The 19,070-nt window shown below is 35.6% G+C and overlaps 1 protein-coding gene across 1 annotated transcript in view; it reads left to right on the top strand.

Moving 5' to 3' along the window:
• Positions 1–16,567, top strand: part of Nav3 (neuron navigator 3) — a 342,152-nt gene extending 325,585 nt beyond the window's left edge. The window contains exons 33-38 of the mRNA XM_027928253.2: positions 1,012–1,166; positions 2,184–2,255; positions 2,894–3,090; positions 4,013–4,131; positions 9,262–9,465; positions 13,988–16,567. Coding sequence (XP_027784054.2) covers positions 1,012–1,166; positions 2,184–2,255; positions 2,894–3,090; positions 4,013–4,131; positions 9,262–9,465; positions 13,988–14,107 — 867 coding nt within the window. The 3' untranslated portion in view covers positions 14,108–16,567. The remainder of the gene's footprint in view (positions 1–1,011; positions 1,167–2,183; positions 2,256–2,893; positions 3,091–4,012; positions 4,132–9,261; positions 9,466–13,987) is intronic.
• Positions 16,568–19,070: the final 2,503 nt, after the last annotated feature.

Here is a 19,070-nt window from a genome sequence, read left to right as displayed (position 1 = left end):
CCTGTAAAAGAATCAGGAAGCTCAAGAAATTCTAAGTGCTAATATTAAACGATCCTATGAAATACAACGAGTTGTCTTTGTTTTAAAATTGCAGCGGTTTCCTCAAAGAGTCTACACAAATAATCTATTATCCACATTTTAATCAGAGTCCTATGGCTGTACTTTTAGATGCACACCCAACTAAATTAATCAAAATTGAAATGTTAAAAATGCTGGTAGAGGGGCTGGGGATGTGGCCCAAGGGGTAGTGCGCTTGCCAGGCATGCGTGCGGCCTGGGTTCGATCCTCAGCACCACATACAAACAAAGATGTTGTGTCCGCCGAAAAACTAAAAAACTAAATAAATAAATATTTTTTTAAAAAATTCTCTCTCTCTCTCTCTCTCTCTCTCTCTTTAAAAAAAACAAATGCTGGTAGAAGCTTGGAGGTTCCACTTTGGATTTAGTGTATACATGAAGTTATAACTATGTTTAAATCCATTTTAGTCATTGAAACATCAAAAGCAAGAATGAAGTCTTTATATTTATGGTTTACCATAAGAGTTCATATCTAGGAGGCTGGGGATATAGCTCAGTTGGTTGAGTGCTTACCTAGCATGCATAAGGTCCTAGGCTCAATCCCTAGCACGAAGGAAGGAAGGAAGGAAGGAAGGGAGGGAGGGAGGGAGGGAGGGAGGAGAGTTCATATCTAGAACTTTCTTTGACTTTTCTTTTGGAATGTAAATCACTGAGAAATATGCCTTCATTTAGAGTTTTGTATTTGCTACAGATACTCTTTTTGCTTATCCTCTTCTGTCTTTCCTTTAAAAATCTTATCTTCTCATTGTTAAATGCTTGTTTTGTTTTTGCTTTATAGAATGTTTTTATAGCCATAGACTGCTCTATGACTTTTAATGAAAAAATATACATATATATATGGATGGAAGATAGATTGTGTTATTCCTAGAATATGAATTGCTTGTCGTTGGTATAAATTTATCATGCATGTATTTGCCTTATTTGTGTTTTAAAGGAATTGCAACAATATCTAGCTAACCTGGCTGAACAGTGCAGTGCTGATAATAATGGTGTAGAGCTCCCAGTTGTAATAATTCTTGATAATCTTCATCATGTGGGCTCTTTGAGTGATATCTTCAATGGTTTCCTCAACTGTAAATATAGCAAATGGTATGTTTATAAAATATCTTGAATTATCAAATATAAAAAATGGTCATGTTATTTGCTTTCTTGTGCCTTTTTTAAAATTTTAAAACCTACAATGGATGCCATTAATTTGAGAACCCCTATTTAATATATTTTTACTGTATACCAAAGAATTCACGTATTCCTTAGAACATCTATTCATTCAATAACTGTGTCCTAGCACTTTTATTACTTCCTTAATGATGTTATCTTCTACAGACATGCTGAAAGTCTGAGAGACAATGTCAATGATGGAATAGTTCAAATCAGGGAAATTCATAACTAGAAGGCGATTTTAAAGCTCCAGTTTCCTTTTCAGTTTGTATCAAAGTTTAAATTCAACTCCTGAAGTAAATTTAATTCATTCATATGTGACCCCCTCCTATATTATGTTTTTACTATTTAAAACAAAAGGAAAGGTTAGAGTAGGGAATAAAAAGATCTGAAAACCCACTAAGATTTATTATAGCCTTATCTCTAAAGAAAGGACATTTAATTACACAATCAGCATACGTGACATCTATTTTAATGGTACCAGATGTTCTAATTAATTAATCTCTGATAGTGATAAAATGTTAGAATTATATCAGCATAAAGAAGGGTTGGGGGAAGAATACAAACCCTCTTATATTATGTAGAATCTTTAAATAACTATAAAACACTAAAATAGGAATAAGTAATAAATTTGAATACAAGCATAAGAGTTATAAGATGTTTGAGTGGGACAAGACCATAGCCTCTTTACTTTGTAGATGAGTAAACTCAGACTCAAAGAAGGTCTTTCTCCTGCATCCTAATGCCATACTTAGAACCCCCATGGTAACTTCTATTCCAATAATCTTTGTCATTTTCCAATCTAACATTACAAAATGACCCTTTTAAAGCCTACTGTTAAAATGGAATAATCCATATTTATCTTAATAGCTTTCACAGGCGATGTTAATGTATTAGTCATTTTTACCTCTAACACATCTGAATTTCCTATTCTTTATTTTTACCTAGTCCATATATTATTGGAACAATGAATCAGGGAGTTTCTTCATCACCCAATCTAGAGCTGCACCACAATTTCAGGTAAAGATTAGTCAAAGGATGTTTTTGTTTCTTGGTTTCTGGGTGTTTGTTTTTTTTTTTTTGGTTGTTGTTGCTGTTGTTGTCCCCACCACCACCCCACTCCTCCCCACCCCTGCCCCATGGTGTTTCTTTTTGTTCGTTTCTGGTGGTTTGTTTGTTTGTTTCTTCCATTTGTTCTTTTTCATATCCTGCCAGTGGTGACCTGTGATGTGAAAATAATTCTCACTTCTTCTGACACTTTTTCAAAAAGACATTTTGTGATCCTCATTCTATAATCAGAAGTGTTTCTTTAAAAAGAGAGAAGAATAGAAATGTTTTTCCTGCTCACTGTGTTCCCCTGCCTGAGCAGAGCACTTTTCCTCTAAGTGTGAGGAATGTGAAGAGAGTTCCTATTTCAGGATTCGTGATTCTCCTACAAAAGAAGGCTCAGCATGTAGACACCCACTCACTTCTGACGCACACAAGCTTCTCTTTAGCTGGTGGCATTTGCAGCATTAAAACTAATGCTGATAGACTTCCTAACTGCTTGGATCATTAAAATGTGGCCCTCAGTTGACATAGGAATATTATTACTAAAGTTACTGTGGGATTAAATTTAATTTATATAAAAATTTCTCACTTTATTTTTCTTTTCACAGATGGGTATTGTGTGCAAACCACACAGAACCAGTGAAAGGCTTTTTAGGCAGATATCTTCGAAGGAAACTGATAGAGATGGAAATTGAAAGGAACATACGCAATAATGACTTAGTCAAAATTATAGATTGGATTCCTAAGACGTGGCATCATCTGAACAGTTTTTTGGAAACACATAGTTCTTCTGATGTTACCATTGGTGAGTTCCAAAATTATAATATGCCATTTTCCAGGAACCAGGAGTACTTGGTAAAGATGGCCAGATTGGATGGTAGAAAACAACAAGCAAAGCCAATGTTTTTCAAGCTTCCAAAGATTTAACTTCTTTTTTTGCTTTCTAAAAGTTTGTCTTCTTCCAAGTTTTGTTTCACTAATTAGATTCGTTTTGTCTGACAATTATAGCTTACTAAAATATTATTGAAATCAAAGAAGTTTGATACAGACTAATATGTAAATATCAGAGAACTTTTCAAAATAAATAATATCTGTTTAGGATACACTATGTAAACACAAATTAACTCATCTCAAAGATAGATGTGAGGGAAGATTTTAGTTGAAAATAATTTAGATATTTTATAGATACTTTAGGTGTTTTATATTTTTCATGAAGAAAAAGCTGAATTATTTCTCTTTCACAGTTATAACTAGTTTATTTTTGTGTTACCTCTTAAGTTGCATGTACATAAATCTCTTTCCCATTGTTATAGATCATAAAAACATTCTGACTACAGATACAAGCACAGATTAGGAAGAATTCTGTGCTTGGAGCAGAGTATCCATACTCAGACCAAATTCTACAGTGACACGTTTTATCTTCAATAATTCATTTCAGCACAGCTGAATTTTACATTGTTTGTAAAATAGGACAGGTTGACTAAATTGTGACCTTTACCCTTTCTCCTCTCTCATATTGTGCTTTAGATTAATATTTTAATATAAAACTTTAAAAGGAATAGCCAGGAAATGGGATCTTCAGTAAACATGCTTCAGTTATGATTAAGCTGGTGAGATTATAATTCTCTAAGAATGCTGAAAGAAATAAAATTAAGTCTCCCAAAATGGTGTCTAAATATGTGTTTATAATATTTCTCAAACATATTTTGTTATTTGTGTCTTCTCAGGTCCCCGACTTTTCCTTCCTTGCCCCATGGATGTAGAAGGTTCTAGAGTGTGGTTCATGGATCTTTGGAACTATTCTTTGGTACCTTATATTCTGGAGGCAGTGAGAGAGGGTCTTCAGGTATAGTATTCATTTTGCATTGCTATCTAAAAAGCAAAGCAAAAAGAAAAGTTATTCTTTTAATAGCAAAAAAGTATTAATTTCTGTATTTATGCAGAAAACTAAAAGCATGTAATACAGATAGAGCAAGAAAAGAGCAATGAGCATGCAGTACTTTGTTATGACAACAAAGATGTAAGAGAGAATTGTTGAGAGCCACAACCGAAGGGGCCCCAGCAAACTTCCAGCTGCCAGCAACCAGCTGCCGGCTGATGATTGGCTCACAGCGGCCCCAGCAACATCTAGCTGATTGGCTCCTCTGCGGTGATGTTCATTGGGCTGTTTCCCTGCCCTTTCAGACCACGGAGCTGCTCATTGGGGGACTTTTTTGGCTCCGCCCACATGACCCAGCCAATCGGCCTCAAGAGCAGGAGGATTGTGGGAGGTGGAGAGAAGCTTGGGGGGGAGAGAGAGGCTTGTGGAAAGCCGGTGGTGGCAGTTGAGGCTCTGAGGGTTTTTCCTGAGAGGCTGTTTTGTTTGGCGTGTGTGGTTCTAAAAATAAAGTTAGTTTCTTTTGACAAGTGGCTCCTGATTATGCCCAGCCAGACTGCGGCATTTGGTGGCCCGTACGGGGAATATATACCCCTTCCCAATTCCTTCTTTTTGCTTTAATAAGTACATTTTAATAGTTTGATGAGCTCTTTCAACTATGCCTTGTCCCTGTGGATTGTATGGGATTCCTGTTATATGAGTAATGCCAAATGTTGAGCAAAATTGTTTAAAAGAGGTAGAAGTATAACCAGGGGCATTATCTGTTTTTAACTGTTTTGGAACACCCACAGTGGCAAAATTTTGTAAGCAATGAGCTATAACATCTTTAGTTTTTTCTCCGGCATGAAGGGAGCCCATCAAAAATCCAGAAGAAGTATCAACTGTAACATGCAAATATTTTAATTTTCCAAATTCTGGCAAGTGTGTGATGTCCATCTGCCAAATATGGTTAGGTATCAATCCTCTAGGATTGACTCCAAGATTAACTTGTGGTAAAAAGGTCACACAATTTTGACATTGTTTTATTATTTGTCTAGCTTGTTCCTTAGTTATTTTAAAACGCTTTTGTAAAGTATTAGCATTGACATGGAACTTTTTATGAAAATTTATAGCTTCTTCTAGTGTAGAGAAAATATGTATGTCATGTGTAGTTTTATCTGCTAAATCATTGCCCAAACTAAGGGCTCCAGGCAATCCTGTATGTGCCCTGATATGTCCTATAAAGAATGGATCTTTTCTGTCCCAGATTAGACTTTGTATAGTGGAAAGCAAAGAGAAAACAGTAGAAGAAGGGGAAATCCTACCAGCATCTTCAAGAGATACTATAGCATTAACTACATACTGACTATCAGAAAATAAATTAAATACAGAATCTTTAAACATCACAAAAGCTTGTAAAACTGCATTAAGCTCTACCTTTTGAGCTGATTGTTTGGGTACTAAAAATGTAAAAGTTTGATCAGGGGTAACTACTGCTGCTGTACCATTATTTGACCCATCAGCCGGCAGCTGGTTGCTGGCAGCTGGAAGTTTGCTGGGGCCCCTTCGGCTGTGGCTCTCAACAGAGAATAAATACATTTCTTTCAGCAACTACATTTTCAAGGCCAAATTAGTTGCAGGGGATATTTAGATTGTTCTTATTAGAATGCCACGTTATTGTAGTTCTATTTTCTATGACACAGGCATGTTTTTTTCGCCTGAGCCTTGACCATTTATATGCTTATCACAATTTGCAGCAAGTAGTTTTTGCTTGTGTGTTAGAATTCTTCATTAATTGAAGTCCTTCAATATGACTTGTAATAGCCTTTACTATTATTAAGGGAGTGCTCTAAATTCCAAGAAAGTTAGTTGGCCTTTTTTTTTTCTTTTCTTTTCTTTAATCCACAACAGGTAGTTTTAGCAGCATCTCTGCTGTTCCTCTTATCTGCCCTGTGTCATGAGGCCCTACAACCTCTCCTTCTGTTTAAGCTTATCTAAAAGGCAAACATAGGTCAATAATAAGAAAATCCTGTTTCTTCAGAACGAAACAAATCAAAAAGTTATCCTTTTTCCATCAGTCTCGCTATTTCCTTAAAATGGATTTGAAATTTCATGAAATTGGAGAATTAAAAACTCTTTTAAGATTTATATTACATAATCATCCAACTTACTGTGCAGGAATCCAATCTCCTTTTCAATAACTCAGCCAGGATTTAGTCAGTTTTTGCTTGGACATTTTTATTTCTGGTTTTCACAACCAACTGCTACTAGAATTAAGATGTAGTTCATATTTTCAAAAACCTGTCATCTGTAATACTTGTTAAGTCTCTACTATCTAAAAAAATTGGTCCTGTATTTTTTATTCTTTCATTTCCTGTCACTATTTTTCTCTCTTCTAGTAGATTGATGTAGCAGTACTTAGAACTACCATGTAATTCTGGTGAACATGGTAAACATTATGAAGATGTTCTGAATCCTTAGATGAAGTTAGGATGCTAACAATTCTATTGATTGTTTTTAACTCCAGATTTAAATAATCCAGTTTCTTATTTTGAGGGGTATGAATGAATCTAGTCCCAGTAAGTAGTTCCAATAAAATAAGAGATGATGCCAATGGTTTTGATTTTTCAAATATAACAGATCATATTTCTCCTAAAACTATTATGCTGTCAAAGATATAATTCAGGTCGCTCAATTTTGATAATTTATGCAAAAATAATTTTATGAGAATCTATTTGCAATATAGAAATCATATTTTTAAATTAATAACCAAATGAATTATTTGTCCTTGAGACTCAGTTTCAATATTAAGATCTCATCTAAATCTTTATATATAAAATTCTATTTTATATTTGCTTGCTAATAGGAAGAAAAGGAATCTTTTCTTAAACCCAGAACAATTATACCTAAAAAATCCTTAGCTTCCTTTTGAAAGCTGCAAGAGTTTTTTTTTTTGTTTTTTGTTTTTTAATCAATATTGTTTGGAAAACTTTATCCTGAGAGTTATATAAAGCTTGTATTTCAGCAAAACTATAATCATTTAAGTAATAGCAATTTTCCAAATTAAATTGAGATAAATACTTGACAGTTATTTTGAGGAGGAATGAATCTGTCTCAAGTCTCTTGCTATGGTTGTAGGTATTCAGGAGGAGGTTAGTGTGAAAGCTGAATCAACCATGAGGTGAAGTAAGAGTTGGGATAGACTAGAGAACAGGAAGAAAAGAACAATGTGGAATAGGAACAAAAGGAAAGCCTATTAGTGGGTAGGCATTTGTTGCTTTTGAAGGCTAGCTGGCCAGAAAAGTCCCCTGGCAGAAGGCCTCCCTAGGATCCCCATCCTTGAACCCAGGGGGGGAGCAGTAAACAAAGAGTCTTACATGCCATGGACAGTTCTCTTGGATCCATGGCAACACAACACCTTGAACAGGAAGAAGAGGTGAAAAGAAGCAATGAAGCCTGGTAGCCAAGATGACATTCTGAGTTGAGAGAAATCAAACCATCTCTTTTCAGATGAAGGCTAATGCTTTGGTGAGGAACCATCTGGGAAGTGCTCTGTGCCACATGGTCTACTTGGAAAGTATGCTAGTGAAGCAATGGATTTGATTTTTATTCTGATGACTCTTTCTTGAAATGTTAGCAGTCAGTTCATCTTATTCTGAATGTTTAGATTTCTTTTCATCCTTTTTCTATAATATTGATCTCACTCCAGAATACAGAGTTGGGCCGGTTTAGCTTTTTATTGTCACCTCCAACTTGGCTGTCCTGGATGCTTCCTTAACAGACTGGCATTGGTTGCTTCTAGATTCTCATGTTCTTTTTAAGGTTGATTCTAGACTCAAATTCTTCTTTCTTTTAATATAAACTTTCCAAGAACTATACATTTTCCTTCAATTACTTCAACTTGTCTAGCAAGCTATATTTTACTTCCTTTATAAAGCAGGTTTTCGGCAGAGAGGAAACCTTCTGTTCTAAAACAAGAGAACTATTTTTAAAAAGATTCAAAATGCTACCTCTGCCATCATCTCCTAAGGAAGTACACAGATGTCAGGAACTAGACTTCCCTTTCTCTATTTCTCTCTTCTTTTTCTTTTTTTAGGTTAGACTGAAAATGCTTACATAACTTCTTCAGGAAGTTTCAAAAGCAATGCATAGACTTTTCATTGCCGTAGCCACATGTCACTTTTTTTCCAACCACAACAAACTATGCAGAGGACCAGTCATCACTATATGTCCTGTGAGATTGGATACATACCTGGTAACCAGGGTCGTCCATAGTGACGTAGGCTAAGAGAGGAACAACATCACCACCTCTTTCTCTCAATTTTAACTGTTCTTTCTGGGTCCCTTATGGCCTTGTGCTTTTTTTTTCTCATCACCCTCTGTCTTCATAGTGTTTCCTTTTTGTTTTTTTTTTTTCAATTGTTTCCAGATTAAAAATGTTTAATACCTCTTGGATTTATTTTTCTCTCTTTACTCCACAGCCAGTACTTTAGCTATGCTGGGTCATCTTTTTCTTATTGGGCTCATTGCCTCCATATAAATTCTTGAAACTTTAGTTTCCTATTTTTCCTCCTCTTTTCCTAGTCATCTTTTACATAAACATTTAAAAAGAGTTTTTACAGGAAGTCTTGGAACTATTAGAAGAAGGCAATTACCATCAGAGAATGGATTATTGATCTCAAAGTTTGAATGAATTAGAGAAAAAGTCTTTTTTTCTTTTGATCTAAAGTGTACTTCAGTAGCAGACTCTTTTAATTATAAAAATTCGTTTTTTTAAATCCTCCCAAACTGGAGCTTTTAGTTATTCTCATTGAGTTTTATCATGGTTTGTAAAACTAATAAAGACAAATGTGGGCAGTAATGTCTACATGTATTAATAAAAAGCCTTCCTCATATTATCCCTCAAATACTGATTATGTGGCCAGATGTTCAGTTTCATTTTGTCCATCCTTCAACTTTTAAGTGAGCTATGTAGAACAATCTAGAAAACTATATACAGATGTCTTCATTCCCTAAGTCCATAAGAACTCAAAAGTGCAAAAGAAACACTTGATAAGGAGTCAGGATTTTTACTTAGTAGAAATTAACTTTATATGCACCAACTCTGTGGTTAACTTTCAGATGTATGGGAAGCGTGCACCCTGGGAAGATCCCTTAAAGTGGGTGCTTGACACATACCCATGGAGCTCAGCCTCTCTGCCTCAGGAAGGACCAGCATTACTTCAGTTGCGACCAGAAGATGTTGGATATGAGGGCTGCACCTCTGCTAAGGAAGCCACAACCTCAAAGCACATTCCACAGACAGACACTGAGGGGGACCCCCTGGTGAGAAACTGATGGTTGATTCTTGCTATAGAATCCTGACATTGTTGTGTGCTTATTAGCATTTAGTCATCTGCATCACAGACATGGGTTATCTTCAGTAATATTGGGGACTGCCTTGATATTGGTACTCAGTTTTAGTTGTTACCTTTAGCCTGCTTTAGTTGGATGAAATTCATACAAAGAAATCTAAAACTGTATGCTAAAAACAGTCAAGAAATTCTGAAACCAGTTTGAACTTCATGACTACAATATCTCTCTTATTTTGCATTGTGTTAACAAATAAATAAATTTTAAGTAACATAACTCAGTTCACTAAGCCTTTAGAAGAAAACTGAATTTTGTACTTAAATGAGAAAACCAAAGATTATGATCTAATGTATACTAAAGTATATTTTACATGTATCAACCAGCCTGATTAAATTCAGAATTGGTCTTCTGTTCACTATAATAGGGAAGGATAAACTGGCGGGGAAATCAAAGGGAAGTTATACTTCTTGCTTTGCTCAATTTGCAACGTATATTGTTTTAGTTTTTAAAATATTCGAATAATTTGAATAAGCCTATAGAACTCCAAAGTATGAATATTCAGAAAATTATTAAATAGACAGTATTTTTAGGAATAGATGCTGATTTTTCTGCATCTATTTTTATTTTTATAAATTACTTTCTGTATGTTAGTATCAAATGTGATTAGCTTATCATTCTATGTGTTTATTAGCTTATCATTCTATGATTCAAGGGATCATTGGATTTGTACAACCAATACAGAAAGAAAAGATATTGAAATAAGGCTAATATTTTACTTAAAAGAAAATAATTGAAAATCAGAACTTATGACTCTACCCAAGGACATAAAATGACTTAAAATTTTGAGGAATGATCTTATACCAGTAACCCAGTATGTGAACATCATCATCATCTCAGCTGATCCTTCTTAACATTTTGGGAGTTACATGTAGAACATCCAATAAACTTTCAAGATATACCCACACAGAAAATTTTGCAAACTATTTCAAGAGTTCTATAAAATCTCTGAAATATGCACAAAGACATGTTTAGAGTCCAGAGTTCCTATGTGTAAGATAAATGATCTAGCCTAATTCATGAAGGCCAAGACTCACATTTTTATAACATGGTACCTAGAATCAACAGTGGTAGTGGAATTGGTTTAAATCCAGCATAATGATTATCATATACTAAATAATTGCTGATAGAATGGATAAAATTTAGTAAAGTGTAAATTTTAACATACAAGTATGGATTATTTAATCTGAATGTTTAGTAATTCCTATCTAATCTGTGTAATTTTGTTATAGTATGTCTGTTTTAGATAAGGAGCAATATTTATATATAAGCTTTGTTTTCACTGTTAGTCTATAGATTGTGGAATGCTCTGGAAATGACCTCAGCTTCCCAATCCCCCAGTCCTAGGGCTAACCTTTTTAAGCATTCTTTTTCCTTGTCTTCTAATGCAGGAAAGAGAGCCAGGGTTTCCTATCCTGACAGGATAATTGGAGCAAAAAAAAAAAAAAAAAAAAATTCAGGTGTCTTATCTGCTACTTTAACAAAAATCTAAAGAAAGAAGAGATTATGATATCTTGCATACTAAATGGCCAAAGATATCATCTAAAAATAAATCTTAAGATCAGACATCCTGATAGGAAAATAAATATTCTCTACCTGCCTTCATTTTTGTATATTTCTATAATTATTGACATAAGGAAAACTATATTTGCAAATGAGTCTATATCAGAAATCCTAGGAAGGGTAGAGATTTAGCTCAGTGCCTAGCATGTGTGAGGCCCTGGGCACTACTGCCATCACTGCCAAAAATAAATAAACAAACACCTTAGGGAAAATTTACTATTTAATATCAGAAGTCTGGCTTTAAATCTGAACAAGAATACAAGTTTTGGGACACATTTCACCTTATTTTAAAAATATGGTGGGCATTCATCATCAAAAAGCTGAAATTTAATAAACATGTACCTAGTGCCAAGATTCAGTGATCATTAGGTAAGTTATCATTTCTGATTTTACGAGGTTTACAATATAATAGTGGAGCAAGATGTTTGCCTACATAAATTACAGTAAAATAATGATGGACTTTGTAGGAAAAGTTATGAGTCTATCGAGAAAATAATTAGGAGAAAGTTTCATGGAAGAAATGCTTTATCTGGTCCTTGAGGGATGAATAGGAGTTTATCATATGGTTGGATGAAGAACATCCAAAATTGAAGAAACAGCACATGAAAAATTATAGTATAATAAAAATTATGAATTTGGGGAGTTATGTTGGAGTTGGTCAGAGGAATTAAAACTACAGAAGTAAATAATTGCTGGATCATGTTAAGCCTGTGCATCTTTGCATGGAGTCAAACTTTATCACACAGACAACGGAGAGTCTCTAAAGGTTTTTGAATAGTGACTTATCTAGTTAGATGTGCAGTTTTAAAAATCACTTTGCTAACAAAGCAGAGAATGGACTGAAGGAGAGGGACAAAGGCTGGGAAACTAATAGTTCTGCTAGGAACACCTAAGAACTGACCAAGGTGTTAGAAATGATGGACATTATATTATGACTGTGGACACAGGGGAGCAGCAGAAGAAAACCAAAGGAGACCACTTTCACAGAGGATTATGACCTGTCATAATTGAATCACCCATAAGTTTACCTTCCTTTTGTAATCTCCTTGGATATCAGTGAACAAAGCAATACTACGAGGAGGCAAAGCAAATCTCATTGTATATATTTATTAGGAATCTGAGCTTGGATCTTACGCTAATGGAACATATTTACTGCATGGCAACATTTTCAAAACTTAAGATGTTAATTATACTATTATTACACTGCAAAACCTTAACAACATTTAGCATTTAAATAGTTCCAAACATTTTTGGCTGCAGTAGAATCCTATCCCTCTTAACAGATTCCTTTACCATTTCTATTCCTAGTAAATCAGGAGGGTGCTCCAAACACAGTTCTGTTATACACATCAGTTTCCCAAATGCTTAAACATACAGCCAGCTGCTAAGGAGGCAGACAAAAGACCATGGGGAGGGCATATGAATGTGCATGAATGTAGGGGGGTGGGGTGGGGAGAATGAGAGGAAGAGAGAGACAGAGAGATTGATTTGGCTTTTTGGCTTGCCAGATTTAAAAGGTTATCACATCTACCTTTATTTTTAATCCTCATGTAGGTGACTTAGTGCATTCAGAGAGTCAGACCGAAAGACTGAATTGAGGTCAAAAAGTATTGTCCTGAGACTATTAAGGATGACTTTAAAATATTCAGTAACTGTAACCTCTTTTGTCAGAAGGACATTCTTGCAGAAATTGGTGATTATACCCAGTTTATCATTCATTTCACAAGTATTTATTGAACACACAGTTTATGCTGAACATACAAATATGCATAGCCCATCTTATGACCAAGGATCCTGTTTGAGATTTTTCCTTTCTATTCTTTTCAGTTAGAAGAAAAAGAACACCTACAATTACTATATAAAAGAAGATAACTAGTGTGCATTAAGCAATATAAAGTTGATGTATGAAAAAACCATGATAAGAAACATGTCCATTATTCTCATTAAGATACGTGTTGATTTTTCTGTGCTTTCTAAAATCATCATACCATCTATTTATCCAAAATTTGCTTTTGAACAAAAAAAAATTTTTTTCCGCTTCTATCTCTAACAGTAGAGCAGCAGATCTATCAAAAGGCAAGCAATGTGACTTCCTTTTATTTTGTAATACACGGAATAGCTGCCATTCCCCCCAGGTGCTTTCAGGCATATGTCCTTTTGCTAGAACAAACATTACCATTCTCCTATAAGGCTGGGAAACTTGAGACAGCCGCTATTGTTCCAGAAGGTGGTTTTTGTTTTCAGTGATATATCAATCATATTTCAGCCAGAAATTCAATGACAACAAAAACTTGACAGTGATTTTTTTCCTTCTCCGTCTTCAAATGCTCATGGTCCGCTTCATTCCGTCACCTCCTCTCGAGGTCAGCTCCTAAACAGCAGATGGTGTGCTTGTGCGCAGCAGCTGGCTTCATTCCACTCCATCCCCTCCTTTCCCCCCCGGGAACCGAGTGCACGGCTGGGCGTGCGTCTGTGTGTATGAACATTCACGACTCTGTTGCCATTCAGTGCTTTCTGCTTGTCCCAGCCAAAAAGCTGGGAAGCTTGGCGGAGTCTCCAGCAACCAACCCAGATGTCCAGCTGTGATATAGCTTCCTCTCCAGTCTCCCCACTGGAGCAATATTCATTCACAGCCCCAAATAAAAGAGTTATCTCCCAGCCCTGTTTTGTCCTTATGGTTTGGAGTGGTAGTCACATGTTTGGGGGAAACAGCCTAGGAGCTGGGGCAAGGAGTGACAATGTGGAACTATTTTCCCATTTGGCTTGGTTGGGATGCTGGGGACCTTTGGGGTGGCTTGGAGCCTCCTCCTTTGTTCTGGGGCCAGCTGATTCAATGTATCATTGCCTCCATCGATGTCTCTTTTTCTTTCTTCAGATGAATATGCTAATGAAACTCCAAGAAGCAGCCAATTACTCGGGCACACAAAGCTGCGAGAGCGGTAGCACCAGCCACCATGAAGACGTTTTGGATTCTTCTCTTGAATCCACCCTTTAGAGGGTGGACAGAGTTAGGGGAAAAGATGATGCTTTAAAAAAAAAAAAGTGTTTTAAAAGAAAGGTATTTTCACTAAACCACTGCCAGTATAAAAGCACCCTGTCAGGGGCCCTGACCCAGAGTCGTGGTCTTCAAGGAGGCAGCAGAACTAAGTTGGAACAGCCAAGATGCTAAATTGAAATGGGAGCTTAACTTTATTTTATTTCTAGGCATTTTTTATATCCATGGAGTAAGAGAAGGCTCCATTACTCAACTGGAAAGGACCCTAATGACAGGGCAACTGAAGAGATTGCACATGGGATAGCCAAACTGGACTTTAGTTTCTTCCTCTTTAAAAGTTTACAATGCAGACCTTTTTTTGTCCCTTCCTTCTGTTTCCTCTGAGGGGCTGTTCTCCCCAGGCAGGGTCCATTCTTCTGATCCGTCCAACCTCCTCTGTGCCACATGGTGCTGGTCACAGGGCTCCAGTAGTGTTTGTGTTGTGCGCTCACCCCATTCCAGAATGAATCCAAGAGGCCAGTCCTCCATAAGCACAAGCGGAATTGTGCAACCACCAGAAAAAAACACTACTGTGGCAAACTGGAGAAGTGCCAACTCAATTCTAACTGCCATGGTCTCATGACGTGCGCCACCCACTTTTTAGTGTATGAGTCCCAGGTTTTATAAGGTTGTTTTTACCACCGTGGTCTTTTTAAACCACCTGCCCACTCCCCTAACAAGAGTTTTATACCAATTATTAGTCAACACTGACAAAAGGCTTTCTTAGGGCTTTATTTGTTTGAGCCTTTTCAGTGAAAGAAGGAACATTTCCTATGGTGCTGTCTCACTGCCTTAAAACAGATTTCTACAACAGGTTAGTTAACATTTGGTTTAAATCCTAAACCATTGGTAATTTCCACTGTCTTTTCATTTACAACCAAGAACACCAGTTATCACAGTAGCTTCATCTCTATATATCATTTTTTTTTGTTTTGCTTTGTTTTGTTTTGAAGAAATGGATAGGAGAAAGATCAGTATTTTTATCTCATGAATAGATTGCTTTGCCTATCCTCAAAGTATTCGAGTAACCCAGGAACCCTCTTTAACCGTCACAGAAAAGCAGAGACGTGGCTAAATTCCATCCAGTTCTAAGTGAAAGAGTTTCAGAAGGTGGGAGATTTTGAATTCGTATCCAGCAGAGCTGGAAGCACTAGATGCAGCATGAGCACAACTATTTGGCTTTCCTTCCCTATTCTTTCTTATATATTTTTTTAAAATTAGTTTTGACGCATGTTGTTTTGATTGCTATTGTTGTACATGAGAAATTCAGCATTAAAGAACACTGAAGCAGTAAAGTCACTGTGGAAGAGGAAGCGTTGATACTGTAAAAGAAGGTTAGATTTGCACAGTCTACTGGGTAGGTATTGTAAATAATAATTTTTCAAACTTGCACAAATCAAATCAAACAAACAAAATTGCATTTTATCCCGTTGGTGTTAAGAGGTGTTTCACTTGCTGAGATTTCCTGTACGTTGCAAACAAATACAGAATGCAAACCCTCAAAGCTGTTATTATCTGGTGTGTTTGTCCTGTGTTTACAGTTGGTATGACTATGCAGGAGCTATCAGTGCTAGAGTGAGCATGCTTCAAAACTGTACATGAAGCCAATACATTTTTGGATAAATAAAACTGTCTGAGAGTACATCTGTTGTGGCAGGCTTTAAAGAGAGTGCATGAAAACTGATCAGTCATTGGAGAAGTTACCATCACACACAGAGGACAGGTGTTAGGTTTATGAAACCCAAGGGCTAGGCCATGGCATAGACTAGTTCTGTGAGTGTGAAAAAGTGTGACCTTTAGGACGTGTAATTGGTGCTATCCTCTGTGACCACCCATGGGTCAGTTGCTACAGAACAATAACATCAACCCAAGACATCAGTGCCGCTTTCAGAGTGTTTCTAAGTGCATAGGTCCTTACATGGTGCTATTGCCCTGAGGGAATTGGAGCTGAATTTATGCACATAGAATTGTCACCCTGACTTTGAAGCCTCAAACATGGATCAAATCTGTTGTGCACCATCAATTTATGTAGCTGGATGAGTGACTAGTTGCCCTTGTATAATATGTGATCTAAGAAAATTGCTAATCTTTCCCTGCCATTTTGAGAAACACAGTCCAAACATGAGCATAAACAGAAAGTCCTGCAATACATGCCAGTAGGTCCACCTAGTTTACAACTTAAACTAGTTTGTGAAACATTTGTCTGTATACATTTTATATTTTGTACATTTTGATGTAACATATCATGTAAATAGGCAGAAACCGTGAAATAAATCATCTGAAAAGTTTTGTAGTCTTTGTAAAGCCCCAACAATAAGTACTTGGTGTCAATGGACTTAACTGGATGACGTATTTTCTATTGGTTTATTGTTCCTCTAGCTTGTAAACCAGCTTGCATATATTTTTTTGCAAATGTGCACCCTGTATCTGTCTAAATTATTACTTTGCCATTAAAGTGGAATTATTTATTGACAACAAGGTGTGGTGTCTATGTATGCAGAAAAATTGGGTAATTATGCACAAGGAAGTGTCGAGCTTTAAAATGTTGCTTGAACAATTCACGTTCACTGTTAACATTAGGGATGCGTGTGAATTTATATTCTACATACATCATAGGTAAAGCCCAAAACTTTTTAAGTAAAGAAATAAACACAATAGGTATATCTGTCAAAATGAAAATTATTTATTCAATGAATATTTTTAGAAAGTTCTTAATAGACTTCCTATATGCCTGATGATAAAATAAGAATTAATATAAAATAAAATGTTGATATTTGCTAAGTTAAATCAACTTATTAAATGTTTCTTTGTTTTTATTCCATTTTCTTCTGATCATTTAGCTTTAAAGATGATTTTAAAGCAAACTAATTCTTTGCATTTTTGCTTATTTTTAAGAGTATATTTCAAAAATGAAAAAGAATTTAAAAAAAAACACTATAATATCTTTCAAAGTAATTTTCTTTAACCCCAGCAATTGGAATGTATGTTTGTATGGTACAAGCAAGATAATTTTTGAATTAAAATAGTTTTAGAGCAGAAAAAAGGCATTAGTTAAAATGGATCATTTATCCATAATGATTTATAATCAGTATATTTGTTCCTTCACCCAGTTTGAGAGATACAGGACGTTTCTTCAATTCATCTCATTCAAATAAACAATCCCAAATTTAGGGCTGGGGATGTAACTCAGTGGTAGAACTTGCCTGGCACAAGGCCCTGCGTTCATTCTGTAGTACCTGAAAAGAAAACAAACAAATTTAAATTTCATTCTGCTAAATGCAATGTAAGGGCACATAAGTGTGAATCCCAGCACTGTTCTCTCTGTGACCTTGAATAATTTACTCAAACTCAGTGCCTCAGTGTCTTACCTCTGAAAAGATGGTAATAATAATACCCACCTCTCACAGATCACAGTGAGGATCAAATGGGTAATTACATGCAAATGCCTTGAACATTGCCTAGCCTTTCATCAATTGTAGTTGATTTACAACCACATTAAGCTGCCTTAAAATGTTTAGTTCTATGTTTTTATCAGTGAAGATGTTTAACAAGAAGCTCCAAATGTATTTTATTTCGTTTTTGCTTTTGGGGGCAGTGATTAATAGGTGAAATGTTATGTAACTGAACTTAATATTTCTTAATTTAGTGAAAATTATTTGGATCAGTAATCATTAGAAGATCTCTTCACATGGAGTTCACACATTATCAGGGTAAGTATGTATTATTACCCAGGAAGTCATCCATGTTTATAGAAATTAAGTTAACATTCTAAAGTAGAATCTTAGAGGAAAATGAAAGTTCTCAAGTTGTTTATTTTCCATAAAACTGTAAAATAAAAATAAATAAACCTTTCCTTTATTGGAACTTTTTTTTTTAGATTTTTTTAAATGGACACAATATCTTTACTTTTATTTATTTTGATGTGGTGCTAAGGATCGAACCTAGTACCTCACATATGCGAGGCAAGCGCTCTACCACTGAGCTGTAACCCCAGCCCCCCTCTATTGGAAATTCTAAACTTGACCTCACTGTTCTACTAGAAGAGTTGAAGTTCATCAACTGAGTAACTGATTAGATGTTGAAAATGATAATATTCTCAATAACAGTATTGAGATATATTAACTGTAGTGTTAAAATGAATTTACCTGATTTGTTTCACTGTTTTGATAAGGCAACAAGACATTTTGAAATTAAATATGTTGCTTAGGTCTGTCTTTACCTTATATCTCAATTTCTATTGGTAGTACTACTATAAAAAGACTGATCTTTACAAAATGTAAATGTGGTCATCTCCCTCATCTCTCATGAATTTTGTTTTTAAAAATAAGCTTCAGATATCCATCCCTTGCTTAATCTGCATCTTGTATGCCCTGGGTTTCCTCTTGTACCATGTCCACCACCCCAATTTGGTTCTGTTCCCTATAACATTAGCCTTACTGTAGAACCTAGTGGTAATTACTAACTCAAGAACAATGATAACTTTCTAGACATATAGCTATAAGCGTGGATCAGAGTTTTCTTATGATCTCACTGTATTGTAAATCTTCTTGGAGGCCAATTTAAAGGTTTTTTCCTAGCAGAAACGTTTATAGAAAATGCAGATTAAATGGAACAGAAAGGACTAATTAAAGATCCTCAGATTCTTGATTCTCACGTAAATATGGGAGTAACTGCTTCCCAGGCAAATGTTAGTCTCATAACTAAATCATTATTGAAAATGGCTTAATGTTTTATCAGAAGTCTGATTTATTCAAAGGTGACACGAAATACATCAAGCAATAGCAATTTGCTCTAGACCAGGTTTGGAACAACATTTTTTCAACAGTAATTTGCTTGCTCAAGACCTTTACACATTCTCAAACACTGTTTCAAACATTTAATGCCTTATACAAACCTTTCTGATCCCTTAGACTAGGTCAAGTAT

Source organism: Marmota flaviventris, chromosome 3 (assembly GCF_047511675.1).
Source record: "Marmota flaviventris isolate mMarFla1 chromosome 3, mMarFla1.hap1, whole genome shotgun sequence".
Lineage (NCBI taxonomy): Eukaryota > Metazoa > Chordata > Mammalia > Rodentia > Sciuridae > Marmota > Marmota flaviventris.
This window is presented reverse-complemented; position numbering and strand designations above follow the sequence as displayed.